At 43.3% G+C, this 15,261-nt stretch overlaps 1 protein-coding gene and 1 pseudogene across 2 annotated transcripts in view; one reads left to right on the forward strand and one right to left on the reverse strand.

The window, feature by feature from the left end:
• Nucleotides 1–15,261, forward strand: part of Trpm1 (transient receptor potential cation channel subfamily M member 1) — a 96,256-nt gene that overhangs the window by 51,031 nt on the left and 29,964 nt on the right. For both annotated transcript variants that reach the window (XM_010638223.1, XM_010638222.1), the window contains 6 exons: nucleotides 2,202–2,342; nucleotides 3,130–3,159; nucleotides 7,861–8,153; nucleotides 10,673–10,901; nucleotides 13,131–13,253; nucleotides 13,443–13,574. In XM_010638223.1, the coding sequence (XP_010636525.1) occupies nucleotides 2,202–2,342; nucleotides 3,130–3,159; nucleotides 7,861–8,153; nucleotides 10,673–10,901; nucleotides 13,131–13,253; nucleotides 13,443–13,574 (948 nt within the window). The remainder of the gene's footprint in view (nucleotides 1–2,201; nucleotides 2,343–3,129; nucleotides 3,160–7,860; nucleotides 8,154–10,672; nucleotides 10,902–13,130; nucleotides 13,254–13,442; nucleotides 13,575–15,261) is intronic.
• LOC117285244 lies at nucleotides 12,560–12,698 on the reverse strand (annotated as a pseudogene).

The raw sequence follows: 15,261 nt of genomic DNA on the forward strand, positions 1-15,261 counted from the left end.
TTTTTTTTTTTTTTTTTTTTGAGAAACAGTCTCGCTGTGTATTCAGGCTGGCCTTGAACTCACTATGTGGCACAGGGTGGCCTCAACTGCCTCAGCCTCCTGCATGCTGGAATCGCAGGTGTGCGTCACCACACCCAGCCAGTTTTCTCATTATTAAGTGATACCTGCTTGACTCACTTTCTGCTGCTACCAACTACCACGTGTTCCAGTTGGTGTCCCTGAGCTCCTGCACACTTGGTGCTCTGTCGGGGCATTTCTTGTGTCCTGTCACCACAGGTCGCAGGACTGTACCGGGTTCACCTCAGAGTGATTCATTTCACTGGGCTGCAGAGTGTGATGGGTGCCTGTAGTCTGAGCAAGAGAAATTGCTCAAATAAAAAAATAGGGCTTGGGGCCAGAGTCCTGGGTAGCTTGATCACATTTCATACAAATATTTAATGCTAACCATTTTTTTTAAAAAAGATAGGGTCTCGCCATGTAGTCCAGACCAGCCTTGAACTCAGTATACAGTCCAGGCTGGCCTTGAACTTGCAGTGATCCTCCTGCCTTAGCCTCCTGAGTGCTACGATGACAGGCGTGCGCCACCTCACCCTGCCAATTCTAATAATGTGAGACTTCACCTTCTGCAGATATTCATGGAGCACGACAGATTCAGTGGGTCAGGGATTCAGGAGGGCCCTCCGAGACACTTCACAGGACGACTCTGGTCCCTCCAGAGGGAGGATAGATTAGAGAGTACCAACTTTCCAAAGTGCTGGCCACCCTGGCTCAGGTTCAACCATGTCTCACCTGAGTCATTTCAGTAAACCCCTTGATCCGCCAGATCCACGCCTCCCACTGTTCCCTGCTTACAATCTTCCAAAGTCTCCCATGGCCCACAGCCTGAAGTTCGGGCTGACCCCAAGAGCCATGCACCCCTCGAGCGGGCCCGTGTCCTCTTTCCTGTGGTATACACATCAGACTTGTACTGACCCCGCCTGAAGGCTGGTGTCCAGGGAGCCTGTGGTCTGTCCTTCCTCATGTCTTCAGCCCTCCTCCCCCTCCTCCCCACAGCCCTATACCCCACCTAGCCTGCTTTGGGTGTCACCTTCTCCTGGAAGTTTTTGTCACCCTCCCAGTGGTCTGTCCAGGAGGGCTGGGGCCATTCCTTCTGCCCCTCACATGTGTTCTCCATCAGGGCTGCTGACAGCTCTGCCTCTGCCCAACACCGATCTCCTTAAAGCAGGACTGTATCTCTCTGTTGCTGCTAAGAAATCCTCAGTCTGGTGAAGGATCACAATGAGGGCTGAGCGAGTACACAATGCACGAGTGAAGGGTTTAGGCAGTGTGGCTGGTCCTATCGAAAGGTGGACATTTGGGATATGTAATCTCCATTTGAAGGAGCTCAAGTTAGTACCAGCATATCAGCCGTATGAAATAAACCAAGCAATGCATATCACATAGCAGAAAATCCTTTAAAACAGCTGATCAGCTCTGCTCCCCAGGGCACATGAATCTGCTGGGATGAGTAACCAAGAATACATAGAGCACCCCTGTTCTGGCTGTTCTTCTCCCCGCAGTTGACTGTTTGAAAAGATCCTTTCCATGTTGGTTCTAAACTCTGCCCTTGCCACTACTCCCAGACACATCGGGTGGTGGGTGATGTTCATGTTCTTACTGAAGAACTAGGCAGGAGTGGGTTCTCCAGAAAGCCACTAAACACCACAGAAGCTTTCACTAGAAAAGCTCCAGCCTCAGTGGAAGATTTTGCCTTCCCTCAGCTTCCAACGAGGTCCTTCCTCTGCATGAAATCTGGCCCCAGACCCCTGAGGCTGAGTTCTCCCCTGAAAGCAGCTGTGAAAGCACCTTCCCATCCAAACAAACCCACTCTTGTGCCACCTGCACCTTACCATCTCCTTCACATTGACACACACAACCCACAGCCTGATCCGTCAAACAATGAGCACGCCCAGTCATCAACCCTAGGGCCACGTGGGTTTCTAACCCTTTCTTCTCACTGAGCAAGTTTAACCCAATTTCTGAAACATGGCTTGAACCTCCATCATATGGTACCAGACTGAACACTGCAATGTTGAATTCCCTCGTTCCATTGCATGATCTTCCAAGCTGGGCTGGGAGGATTGCTTACACCCAGGTCTCTGATGACATCCACACTTCGAGTGCATTCTTACAGGGCCTGAGATGAACTTGTTTCCTTCCAGAGCAACCTTCCACCTGATTACCACATCAGCCTCATCGACATAGGACTCGTGCTGGAATACCTCATGGGGGGAGCCTACCGCTGCAACTACACCCGGAAAAGTTTTCGGATCCTTTACAACAACTTATTTGGACCGAAGAGGGTAGAGCTTAGTGAATATTCAGTGTTCTGTGGTTCCTGCAGTGGCCTGTGCTTCTCTGCTGTGCTTCCGGATAATGCAGCCTGCTCAAAGCGAAACTGTGCGCTACCCCTGCATGTACCTGCCCGCCTTCTCCTGATTCGAGGCCTCCCCAGCCCTACAGATGCCCATCTCCACACGCAGCTTTTCCCCATTACCACCTAGCGTGTCAGCACCATGTTTCGACAATTGCATCTGCCCTCCTTCTCCGCCCACAGTAGGACTTCCTGGCTACTGTCTCTTCTCCCTCCAGTCCATGCTACCACCCTACCACTGTAGCTGCCTTCAAACGATCACAGCCAAACTCGTTAGCATGACATCCAAGGCTCTCTGCTGGCCGCCCCTAGCCTGTCGGAGCAGACCACGAACCTCCACCAACAGCAAGTTGTATTCCTCTCACGGTTCCTCCCCTAATGTGCCTTCAAGGTCCTGCTCTTATCAGAGCCCAGCACAGATGTCAGACCTGTCCTGATCCTTCCCCTCACCCCCACTCCAGAGCTCTGTGTCAGGACGGCTGTTAGGAAACTTCCTGGCTCTTCTTGGAATGAAGTCTTTAACTGACTTCTGTTGGCAGAGCAGCTTCCATATCAAAGCATTTCTTTTCCTTGGAAATTGTCATTTAATAGTGACAAAAAGTACTTTTTAATCGATTATTGTTTCTATAACTAACAATCATGCTAATGTGCTACTAACATTACTACTAGTAACAGTTAGTGAATAACTTAATTTTCTTTTCTCTTTCATTTTGCAGCCCAAAGCTCTTAAACTTCTAGGAATGGAAGTAAGTTGAACTTGTTTTCAATGGTTTTATATCTTGGTCAAATATATATAAGTCCTTTACTTTGCTTAACACAAAATTGAACAAGTTGTTTTCCATGAATAAATCTACTGTACAACTCACTAAAATCTACTTAGATGACTTAGCCAAATTACATAAAAGGGTCATATACATTTTAAAAGAGTGAAAGATACCAAATTCATTTCACAGAGTAACCCACAGTTACAAAAGCAAAGGTTAAAAAAACAGCAACAATAAAAACTAGAAAATAATACCATTTATATATTTGAAAATTATCAGTAAAACCAAGATAAATTCAATAGAATATTTTAAGGTCCTAAACAAGTAATTAAAGTTTTCCAAGAGTACAAATATAATTTAATATTATTGTCTTTATTATATTGGATCATATCCAAAGTCGGAGGAAAAAGATATTACATGATAATTTGTTGGTAGATATCAAAGAGGAATTTTTACAAAATGTAAAATGTATTTTTTAGTTTTAAAGAAGATTTAGTTCCCTAGAGGGAGAATGGTAAAACAAAGAGTAAATTAAAATACTTTCTGGATGTGGTTACAGTAGTATATGTCTCACAGAGAGAAGAAACACAATGAAGCAGTGCATTCATTCCTACTAAAATCAAGAACAAGACAAGCATGCCTGTTATTGCTGACATAATCATTGTCTTAGTTACTTTCTTGTTGCTGGGACAAAACACCTGACACCCATAAGTTAAAGGAGCAGAGGTTTATTTTAGCTCACATTTGTAGAAGTTCAGTTTGCAGTTGGCTGATTCCAAGGCAGCCAGGATAGCTGAGGGACATGACAGAGGAAAAAGAGTTCATGGCATGGCAGGCAGGAAAGAGCAAAAGTTCCTCCTTTCCCTTTTTATTCCACCCAGGTTATAAGCCATCCACATGCCGTGCGAGTCTTTCCTCTTCAGTAAGTCCATCATCCATGCCCAGAACTATGCTAACCCAGTCAACAGACTAATCCAGTAGTACACACCCATGATCCAGTCACTCCCCAAATCCCCACTTATGGATGCATGAGACTTTGGGAGGGGGACATCGAGATATAAGCTGTAACAGTCATTATCCCTATTAGTATTCAAAAGTGCTCTGATAATTCTACCATATGGAAAAATAAATGCCAAAGAAAGAATACCCAAGAAGGGAAGAAAATGATTATCAGGAAAAAAAATATACTCAGATATAGAAAACCCAGGAATCCAACTAATAATGCTCCCTCACAACAGAACAAAAGTACCAAAAATTCCCTTAATAGAAAACTTTAAGAACAGTACACATAAAAATATTTAAATAATTAAAAGAAATGCCATTAACACAGACTATAAGGGCATACTATTATACAGATTCTTCTCAAATAAATTTATGAGCATCCCAATTCCTTATGGATTCAACGTATAAAGCTTTAATTTGTGTTCGCAATTAAGACTGACATTGTTTCATCATGATGTTGCTCTTATGATCCTACTAGCATTAGGGGTATTCCATAATTTCCTAATTTCTCAAGTAGAAACTTATGTCAAGTAGGGCTTAACTGTTGTGTGAAAGTTTATTATACTTACCTCTATAATAGCCTGGCCCAAGCCCTGTTTTTTTCAGGACTTTATCTAATTACCTTTACACTAGTTATTATAAATATGGGTCTTTCTTGCTTTCTATTTTCTAGAGGCAATTTGGCTAATTTATATTTTCTTAAACTAAATACATTTTCTCTAGACTTTCAAGTTCATTGGTATAAACTTTTATGCAGTTTTCTAGTCTTTTTAATCTTCTCTATATTTTTGTGTGCCATTTCTTGTTCTGATTTCTAAAAATTTTATTTCTCTCTTTTTCTCTTAACCACAGTTGCCTACATATTTTATTGGTGTTTTTGCTTTATCAAGCAACTTTCTTTTTTTCTGTTTCTATTTTATTAATGCCTGCTTCTATTTTTATTTATTCTTTCCACATACTTTCTTTAGAGTTACTTATACTCTTCCCTATTTCAGTATTCCTATAAATACTTAAAGACATACACTTTTCTCAGAGAATTATTTTAATGGTTTCCCACAGGTTTGGGTAAGTAGAACCTTCATTGCCTTTTGTCTCTAAAAAAAGTGATAATTTCCCCTTTGATTCAAGAATTATTTAAAAGTATGTTCTAAACTTTCCAGATGCAGGCTTTTGTTGTGATTCTACTGTTTTTAATTTCTACTTCATTCCTGCAATGTGGCCTACATGCTTTCTGGTATGTAGAAGTTATTGAGACAGAAAATTTTGTAAATATAATGCCTGGCTGCTTTTTTGTGAGACTCTCTGTGGGTACAATTCTTATGTTTACCCATCAGATCCAACTTGGCATTCTGAGATTCAATTCGCCTCTCCACTTGTTAATGTTTTTTTCAAATTCATTTCTAAGTGGGGTGTGACTTACTGTGATTATCAGTATATCGATTTCATTTCATCTCATATTTCCAGTTCATATCCTTTGTTATTTTATCAAGTTGTTTTTCTTTTCCTTATTGATTTGTGGCAGGCCTTTGTGTTTTAAGGAAATCAAGTCCTTGTTATATTCTCTATATGGCTATTATTTTAAGAAAATGTGTTAATAATTAATATTTTAATGAGATTATATGGAATTGAAAGGCAGATTTACGAAACTTCTGTCTTCAAACATTTTGCTGGCCATTAGATTATCTTTACCTCGTTTTACATATTCTTTGGGGGGGGCGACAGGGAATCAAACTCAGGACCTTGTTCTTGCCAGGCAGGTGCAGCTCCACTGAACTACATCCTCAGCACTTTTTTACATATTCTTGGAAATGAAGCTATGTTCATTTTAAAAATTCTGGCATGTCGATTTTAACCTGTATAGGCTGTCTTAGTTACTTTCCTCGTTGCTGGGTTAAAACACCCAACACCCACAACATAAAAGACGGAGAGGGTTTTTGTGGTTCTCAGGTTTAGAGGTTTCAGTTCATTTTTGGTGGGCTCAAACACAGCAGGTGGGCAGAAACGGCACGGTGGAAACGCCTGCTGGAGGAAAAGCTGATCGGTTCATGCGTGGTGGCCGGGAGGCAGAAAGAGAAGCAAGCGGTGGAGGAGGTAGATACACCCAGCTCCACCAGCAGAGACCCGCCCCCTCCGGCCGGCCCCGCCTCCTAACAGCACCTTGAGCCAGTCAGCTGAATGATCCACTGATGCGCCCCCAGGAGCCATCACCTTCCACGCGCAGGAGGCTTTTGGGGAACACCACGGGTCTCAGCCATAACATAGGCCAACGTTCCCTAATTTACTGTGATTGTAGTTTCACTGGGACAAAATTAGAAAATTGGGCTAAAAACATTTCAATTAACATGCTATCCTTGCCATAAGAATGCTGTCACAGCTCCTCATAACATGAGAACAGCTGGATCACCTGTGAACAGCTCGTGATGGGAATCAAGGAGCCAGGCTCTACTCAGGGTCTCCAGCCTGTCCAAGTCGTGCAGATGTAGAAGAGCTAGTCAGACTTTGAGCCACGGCTTCTTCATCTGAGGAAATGGGAAGAATCACCTCTCAGAGTAAGAATAGTAGAAAACAGGGCCAAGGATGTAGCTCGGCGACAGAGCGCTTGCTTACCATGCAGCAGACCCTGCTTTTGGTCCCCAGGACTACAAAAGAAAAAAAGATTCAAACTTAAAAAAAAAAAAAGTGATAATTGATGAGAAAGCTGTCTGCAAAAACAATCACCTCTCAGTTTCAGCAGGGGATTTGTTCCAGGATCTCTCAAGGACAGCAAATCTGCATACTCAAGGCCCTTATATAAATAGTGTCGTATCTGCATAAAACCTGCGCACATCTCTCTGCACATCTTAAATCATCTCTGGTTGACTTACGATAGCTAATACAATGTAAACATATGTAAACAGTTATACTACATTGTTGGGAATAATGACAAGAAAATAATGTTCAGTTAGATACAATTTTCTTCTTCATATTTTTAATCCAGGCTGAATCTGAAAAGGCAGAGACTGAAGACACAAAGGGTTGATTGTATCTGCTTCCGTCATGCACAGGGTATAGGTCTTAGCCGGAAATAGCCTAAGCCTCACAGATTTCCCTCCCAACTCCCCCGATCCTGACTCTTTTTTCTTACAGATCCCATTCTGTTTGTAACACATGGGGAAAGGACAGCACTTGTCCAAACAGGAATGTTTGCTTTCTTAAAACATTAGAGGGAAACCAGAAACATTTTCCTTTCTCCACTTTACATTTTTCCTACTAACTTCTGGCTCAGCTGCATCTGTTGAATAGGCTTTGGTGTTTTGCCGCAATGGACGGCTTCCCGAGGAACCAAATGTGGACTTTACCTGATCCTGCGGTGTTATTTACCTTTCTTTTTTGGAAGGTCTTTTGTTTTTTGTTGTAGCTTTGTTTCATGAGTTAACAGCTCCTAACAAAACATCTCCCCAAAATTATAGGTTACTCAAAATGTACCATGCCTTTTCAGTTCTTGGTTGTAGGTGGTTTAGTCATTATCATAAGTATGTACATGGTTTCCAAACGATTAATACACTGACTAGAAGCTTAAAATGCACCTAAGAGGTTTCTTCATTACCTCTAAGTGAAAGTTTTCCTTTCTCCAGTGGTGCCAGAATCCTTTATTGTGCATTTAGGAAGAACTGTGGGGGAAAAAATGTGTTCTCCCCTCAGGATGATGAGCTTCCAGCCAAAGGGAAGAAGAAGAAAAAGAAGAAAAAGGAGGAAGAGATTGACATTGACGTGGATGACCTGGCTGTGAGCCGGTTCCAGTACCCCTTTCACGAGCTGATGGTGTGGGCCGTGCTGATGAAACGCCAGAAAATGGCCGTCTTCCTGTGGCAGCGTGGGGAGGAGAGCATGGCCAAGGCCTTGGTGGCCTGCAAGCTCTACAAGGCCATGGCCCACGAGTCCTCCGAGAGCGAGCTGGTGGATGATATCTCCCACGATCTGGACAACAATTCCAAGTTAGTGTCTGCAGGGAATCGAAAGGCCAGTCTCACCTTCTCTCAGGTCCATACACTGCTCCCCCAAACCAGGGAGGCCTCTTATTTTGGCAAGAGGAACAAAAGTGCTTTACTCAAAGTTAGCACTAAGGAGATGGAGAGGCCCCTTCTGCCTCAAACTTCCATTTCCCTGGGACCAGGTATGCAAGGGCCTTTTATAGTAAGGAAGAGAGGGGAGAGGGACTACAGTGAGGCTTAGATGGCTTTCTTGCTTCATCCCTGCTTCTTCCTTCCCTGTGGAAATGAAGCCAGACTCCAAACTCCTGGTCTTCATATTCTGCCCATTCACCTGGGTGGAAGACAAAAAGGGTGCTGGCTTAGGCCCTGGGCATGAGGAAGCTTGGAGAAGAAGAACTACGCTAATAGGAAAAACAATTCTAACTTTCAAAGATCCATTTTGACCTCCTGGTTACCCTGGAGAAACTATTGTCCTGAGTACCTGTCCTTTTGAGGGAAGGGGTGGCTGTAGTACTTCTCACTTAGGGATCATTGTGGTTAAAGCCATTCAGTATTTTTCCTGTCACCTCTCTGGGGCACTTCAGGTTGTCACTGTTTCAGTGTGCTGCTTTTCAGGCTACAGTTCCTATGCACAGACACATCCTGAGGAGTAATGCAACTTCAGTGTACCTGTGTCCTGGGCTGTGAATGTCATAAGGGCTTCGGCGGGGGGGTCCCCCGTGGGTAGGGTAGGATGGGGCTGGGTATTTCTCTTCCCTTGTTGTAGGGCAGGCTTACTACAACCCCAGCAGATTAAGCCCTGGTTATCTAGTTTCTCCTGAGGGCAGGCCTCCTGAGTGCTAGGACACATTATGGAATAGTTTGTTTTCTCCGCCCACTGCTGGGAGCACCAGGGGCATTTTCTCCTGTACTCACTGTGAGAACCTGAATGGGATCCTGGACATAAAGCTCACCAGATCCCCTGTGGCCCTGGAATTTTTACCCTGCAGACCTGTCCACATTGAGCTTCCAGAAATTGAGCACCAAAGCTCATGTTTCCCACTTCAGCCCTGGGCCTGCAGATGTTTCTGCTCCAGTAGGTGGTGATTCTTTGTATCCTCCTGTCTGTCCCCCAAGTTTGGGAACAGCAGTTTTCCCTGTGACCTCACTTCTCTGATAGAGCAAAGAAGAGATGCTGGTTTTTCATCTTGTTCAGAGTTTGCTTGTTGTTTGAACGGACTAGCAGCTGCCAAGTCCCTTACATGCCCAAGTGGAAATCTGAATTCCCAGCACAACTAAATGCACATAAATGAGGCAAATACAGATAACTCTGCCAACATCTAACATCTCTGTCTGCTGAAACCTGCTGCTTTTACTTTGGACTCGGTGCATTCTAAATCCACTAGCCAATTTCTAAATGTCAGGAATTCGAGGCTGTTTAGAAATGGGGACTTGTTCTCTTACTTCGTGGTTTTAGATGCCATCCCTTGCTCCCCAGAGGTAACCAGGTGATAATGTGTCCCCCGCACCCCAGGACATGGGACAGGAGCTACTGCAGGCAGCGTGTCTCATCAGGGCACAGGGAAGGCCATTCCTCCACAACAGTTCCACCTTCTCCAACCTCCAGCTCACAATAGTGACAAAATCTAAAAATCAAAGATACAAAATCAGAGGGGAGTGATCACTATGTGGCCATATTTTAATCACATTCCATGACCAAAAGTGAAAGGAATGGGCAATAATTACTCCAATCACTAAATATTTGAACCAGGGTCAGGGAAAAGGAATAAGTTTGATGTTGGAAATCCAGCTGTATCACATTCTCCATGGCCTCTCCGCTCCAACTCCTACCACTCCTGCCAGTGCCCCTCCATTAGCTCTTAGGTGCTCCTGCCCTGGGCCTGATGACAACTACACTTTATCAGCACTGAGGAGGTTGAGCGTTCTGGTGATTGGTTCATTATGGAAGTGCTACACACATACAGAGAAAGCACATATCCGATGTATGGCTTGATACCTGTTCACAAATACAATACACTGACACAGTCAGCACCGAGGTTAAGGAACAGAGCCCAACCAACACTCACAAGTCCTCCTGGTGTCCCTTTTCATTGCCCCCTTTCTTCCCACCACGCCCCTAAGCACAGCCCCTAATCTGACTTCCAACTCCTCGGGTGCTGTTTCTGAACTTGTCCAGGCTGCCTTTCCTCTTTGCCTCTCTGATCTGTGCAACAGTAGAGAGATGGGCTCTGCTCCCTGGTCTCTGTGTCCCCAGGGCCTGAAGGGCAAGTGCAGGATCAACCTGTAGCTCCATGTGTAGCAAGAGCAGTTAGTGCTCACCATACGGAGCACAAAGCCCTAGCCTCTCCCAATCCCCCCTGGAGACAAAAACTCAGGAGTGTCCTGCTTGCAGAGGACATCCATGGCCATTCCAATCAGGGGTTCATTGTCCCTGTGGCTCCCTGTGTCTCTGCAGAAATATCTATCTTAAGAAGAGCTCTTGGCCACTGTGGTTTCACTCTGACCCATCTCTTTCCCCCCAGAGACTTTGGCCAGCTTGCTGTGGAGCTGCTGGACCAGTCCTATAAGCACGATGAGCAGATGGCCATGAAACTGCTGACCTATGAGCTGAAAAATTGGAGCAACTCCACCTGCCTCAAACTGGCCGTGGCAGCCAAACATCGAGACTTCATCGCTCACACATGCAGCCAGATGTTACTGACAGACATGTGGATGGGAAGGCTTCGAATGAGGAAAAACCCCGGCCTGAAGGTATGTGTCACCTGCTACTTATTGGAGGGCAAGAATGACACTGACACGGGACACGGAGTGCACTCTTCCTCCCTGCTAAACTGAGCCTCATGAGCACTTCCTGCAGGTCGTTTTATTTACAGTAGTCACACCTTGTTCAAATTTCACTTTTCTTAGTTTCATTTACCCAAAGTCAGCACAGTCCAAGAATATTGAATGGAAAATTCTAGAAATAATTCGTAAGTTGATTGTTTTGTTTGTTTGCAGTGCTGGGGATGTAACCCAAGACTTGGCCCATGCTAGGCAAGCCTGTATCACTGAGCTACAGTCCCAGCTCCCCTTCATAAGTTTAAATCAGGGACTGTCCTGAGTAGCATGGAAATCTCACGATTTCACTCCATCTCACCCAGGATGTGAAAAATCTCTTTGTCCAGTACCTCCACACTGTATACACTACCCATCCTTAGTAGCTACCTTGGTTATTCCAACAACTGCCGTAGTAACAGTATTCATGTGCAAGTAACCTTTATTTACTTAATAATTACTCAAAAATAGTGATACAAAAAGAGCATCAGGGCACACAACTGAGAAGAACAAATTAGGTCAGGTACTATGTGGCAATGCTGTGTGGCATATGAGAAAAAACGGAATATGTAGGATCCAGGGCTGTCTGTGGTTTCAGAAATCCACTAGGAGCCCAGAACATATCTATCCCTTAAAGATAAGGAGGGACCTTTGCATTCCTGTGAGCAGCCCCATGAGGGAGATACTGTAACCATGCTTGTCTTATAGACAAGGAACTTGAAGCTTTGAGATTAAGTACCTTGCCTAGGTGCTCGGCTGGTCTGCATGAGGTCATGACCTGAGCCAAGGTACTCGGTGATGCTGGAAGCCCTGTAACCCTCACACTTTGTTATACTGCTCCTTGTCCTCTGTGTCTCCAACTGGAGTCTGCTAATCTTGCACATATACAGGTCAACTACCTGCCATTAAAGCGGGGACCTGAACTTTATTTTGACAGATCTCCATATATGTTGAAATTGTGTGATATTATTTTAAAATGTGATGCGTTCATCACATGGGGGTTATGAGAGAATAGATATATGAAAAGGTATGAAAAAGATATAGTAGAGAGAAAGTTGTATTTCGAGGAAAATCCTATGTCTACTGTTTACTACTGTTAACTACTAGGTGGTCTTAAGAAAATATTCTATTCTACAGATAAACAGCTATCAAGTGGTGATTTTATGAGATTGCTATAATAATGAAGGAAGATCAGTACAGGTTGAGTCTCCATTATCTGAAATGCTTCAAGTAGTCCAAATATTTTTTGACTTTGGGATATTTGCATAGACATAATAAGATATGTTGTAGGGGATGGAATCCAAGTTTAACTATAAAATTTGCTTATGTTTAATGTATACTTTGTACAGATAGCCTGAAATAATTATATATAATAATTTTAGTTCACCTACATTTTTGACTATGACAAGTCACATGAAGTAAAGTGTGGATTTTTCTACTTATGCCATCACGTCAGCACACAAAAAGTTTCAGACTTTAGAGCACTGCAGACCAGATTTTTGAGTTAGGGATGCTCAATCGGTATAATATTGTACCGTATAGAATGGTCTGGCAAGGAGAATGCGCTCTGTTTCTTGAAAATATGAATGTTATTTCTGTCTAATTCTGTATCATACACTAAGCTATATGATACAAGACCCTGGATATTAATAAACAAGTAATTTTCAGAATTACAAGAATAAAGAGATCCTAAAAGTTTTACACTTGATCTTAGCCAAAAGGCCGAGAAGCGATTGAGATCCTAAAAGTTTTAAAAGAAAGCAGTCACCTATGAAGTGCTGAATATAAGATTAACATCACATTTTTCAACAGTAATATTGAAACCTAGAAGGCAGTGGAACAGGGCCTTCCCAATTCTGGTGGGAAACATTTGGAACCTGACTTAAGGTACACAGGAGGATGTGCATATAATGTATGCACATAAGTACTAAGCTATTTAAGGGTCTTGAGCAGTGGTGGAAAACCTGCAGCATACGTGCTGTGCAGGCCACTTACATCATGGAAGGCTCCAAAACGCTTTCCATTACTGGTCTAGAGCATCCAGAGTTTGGTATGCACAGGGGGTCCTGGAACTAATCTCCTATGATTACTAAGGGACCGCTGGACAGGGAAATTTTTCTAGAATTGCCACCACTTAAAAATTGGCTTATCTCTCCTCATTCGTAGGTTATCATGGGGATTCTCCTTCCCCCCACCATCTTGTTTTTGGAGTTTCGCACATATGATGATTTCTCATACCAAACATCAAAGGAAAATGAAGATGGCAAAGAAAAAGAAGATGAAAATATGGTAAGTGCTATCCTTGATCCTAAGAGTCTCATTTTGTCCTCATTTTCAATATTGTGGATATTTCTTTTATTGTGGATTTTGGGGGGTGTCACGGGCTTAAATGTCACCCTTTTAAAGGTGCCTGTGCACTGGGGTGCTGCATTTCCCACTTAGCAACCTGCCTGCCATATGCTGTTCTCTGTATTCCAGGATGCAAATGCAGATGCTAGCTCAAGAAAGGGGGATGAAGAGAATGAACACAAAAAGCAAAAGAGTATTCCTATTGGAGCAAAGATCTGTGAATTCTACAATGCGCCCATTGTCAAGTTCTGGTTTTACACAGTAAGGCTTCCTCCTTAGCATTTGCCATTCAGTGTGTTTCAAATACCAAGATATGTGGGAACGAAAAAAAATTTGAAGGCCTTGAAAAGGTGCCTAAAATTCACTGTGTTAAAATGAATTATGAAAACATAACTGGGAGTACTTGAGATCTTTAACTAGAATTGGATCTAAGTGCCTTGTCATATATTTATACATATTCAGGAATATGGTCATCCTGAAATGCATCATTTCATAAACTAGTCACATTATGTTTGCTTATGAAGAAAGATTCTTAAATCCCTTGAGTAATACAAACTTAGGGAACTACCGTTTGACTTTAAAATTAACAAAGATAAATAGTGAATTAAAGAGTAAACTCATAGACCCTATTTTTCATTAAATTTAGGGGTAATCAAAAAGATAAGGCTTACATCAGTCAGCTTCCTTCATGTAGCAAATACCTGAGATAGTCAACCAATAAGAGAAAAGATTTTTTCAGGTGCTCCGTTCAGGAGGGTCCAGTCCATGACAATTGACCATGTGGCTTTTGGGCCTGCAGCAAAGCAGCAGATCATGACAAGGTGTTGCATGTCTGAGCAAAACCACTCCCTCATGGCCAGGGAGTGAAAGAGAACAAGAAAAGGGGCGGGGCCCATAATCCCCTTCAAGGGCACAGTGTCAGTGACCTAACTTCCTCCCACTAGGCCCCACCCCAGAAGGTCCCACCACCTGCCAGTAACACTGTGGACTTAGGAACAGGCCTGTAACACAGGGTCCTTTGGGCTATATCAAAGCTATAGCTTGGCCAAACTTAGATCATGAACTCCTAGAATAGGGAAGCAAATAAAAATCTCTGTGTTCTGCAGTGTTCACCAAACTGAGCTGCACAGTCCCTCTCCAGCCTCCTCTGGTATTCAGGGCTCCACCAGCCGAGAGTGTGACTCACTGGTGATAAGAGCAGAAGAAGTAAGAGCAGATGGAGTGTTTTTATGGGAAACTAGTCCAGATGCAGGCAATCCCAGCAGGTGTAGCGAGACACACAGTACTTTGGCACCTATGTCAGGATGGAGAAGAAGGCACGATATTTCTCATGAAGTCTGAGCCATAGCCCATGAGAAGAAGTTTCCACCAGTGACTGGGGAGGAAGTGGTGGGACATGGGGATCTGGGTACAAGGCCTTTCCTTTCCTACCAAAAAGTTAGGGAACTGCTCTTGCCTAACCAATATGAGGCTTGTCACTGTAACTGCGGGCACTCTCAGGTCAGCACCATTGGCCTGAGCAGGTGATTGATCCACATGTGTTCTGACCACCCATCAGTAGTAGAGAGAGTCAAGAGAGGACTTTGTGAGGCAGGGAGGAATAAGTAACATTTTTCCAATTTCCAAAAATGTAGAAGACACACCAGCAAACTATTAAAAGTTTTTCCCAAAGTATAAGTATTTTTATAAAACAAAATAAAAGACAGACAATAAGAAACAAGGAGCTAGATCTTTTGCAAATGAGAAGGCCACCCAGGGACAGAGGGAGGAAATAAGGAGAGGAAGGGAAGAGGAACAAAGATATTAAGATATGTTAAGTACATAGACCTACGCCTTAAGATAAATGCTAACATTATGCACTGCAATGTGTACTAATAATTTTTTAAATTTCCTTATGTAGTAATCACTGTGAATCACAAACATATACAAATAAATGTTTTAAATAAAT

Source organism: Fukomys damarensis, unplaced genomic scaffold (assembly GCF_012274545.1).
Source record: "Fukomys damarensis isolate Sample0158 unplaced genomic scaffold, DMR_v1.0_HiC HiC_scaffold_7, whole genome shotgun sequence".
NCBI lineage: Eukaryota > Metazoa > Chordata > Mammalia > Rodentia > Bathyergidae > Fukomys > Fukomys damarensis.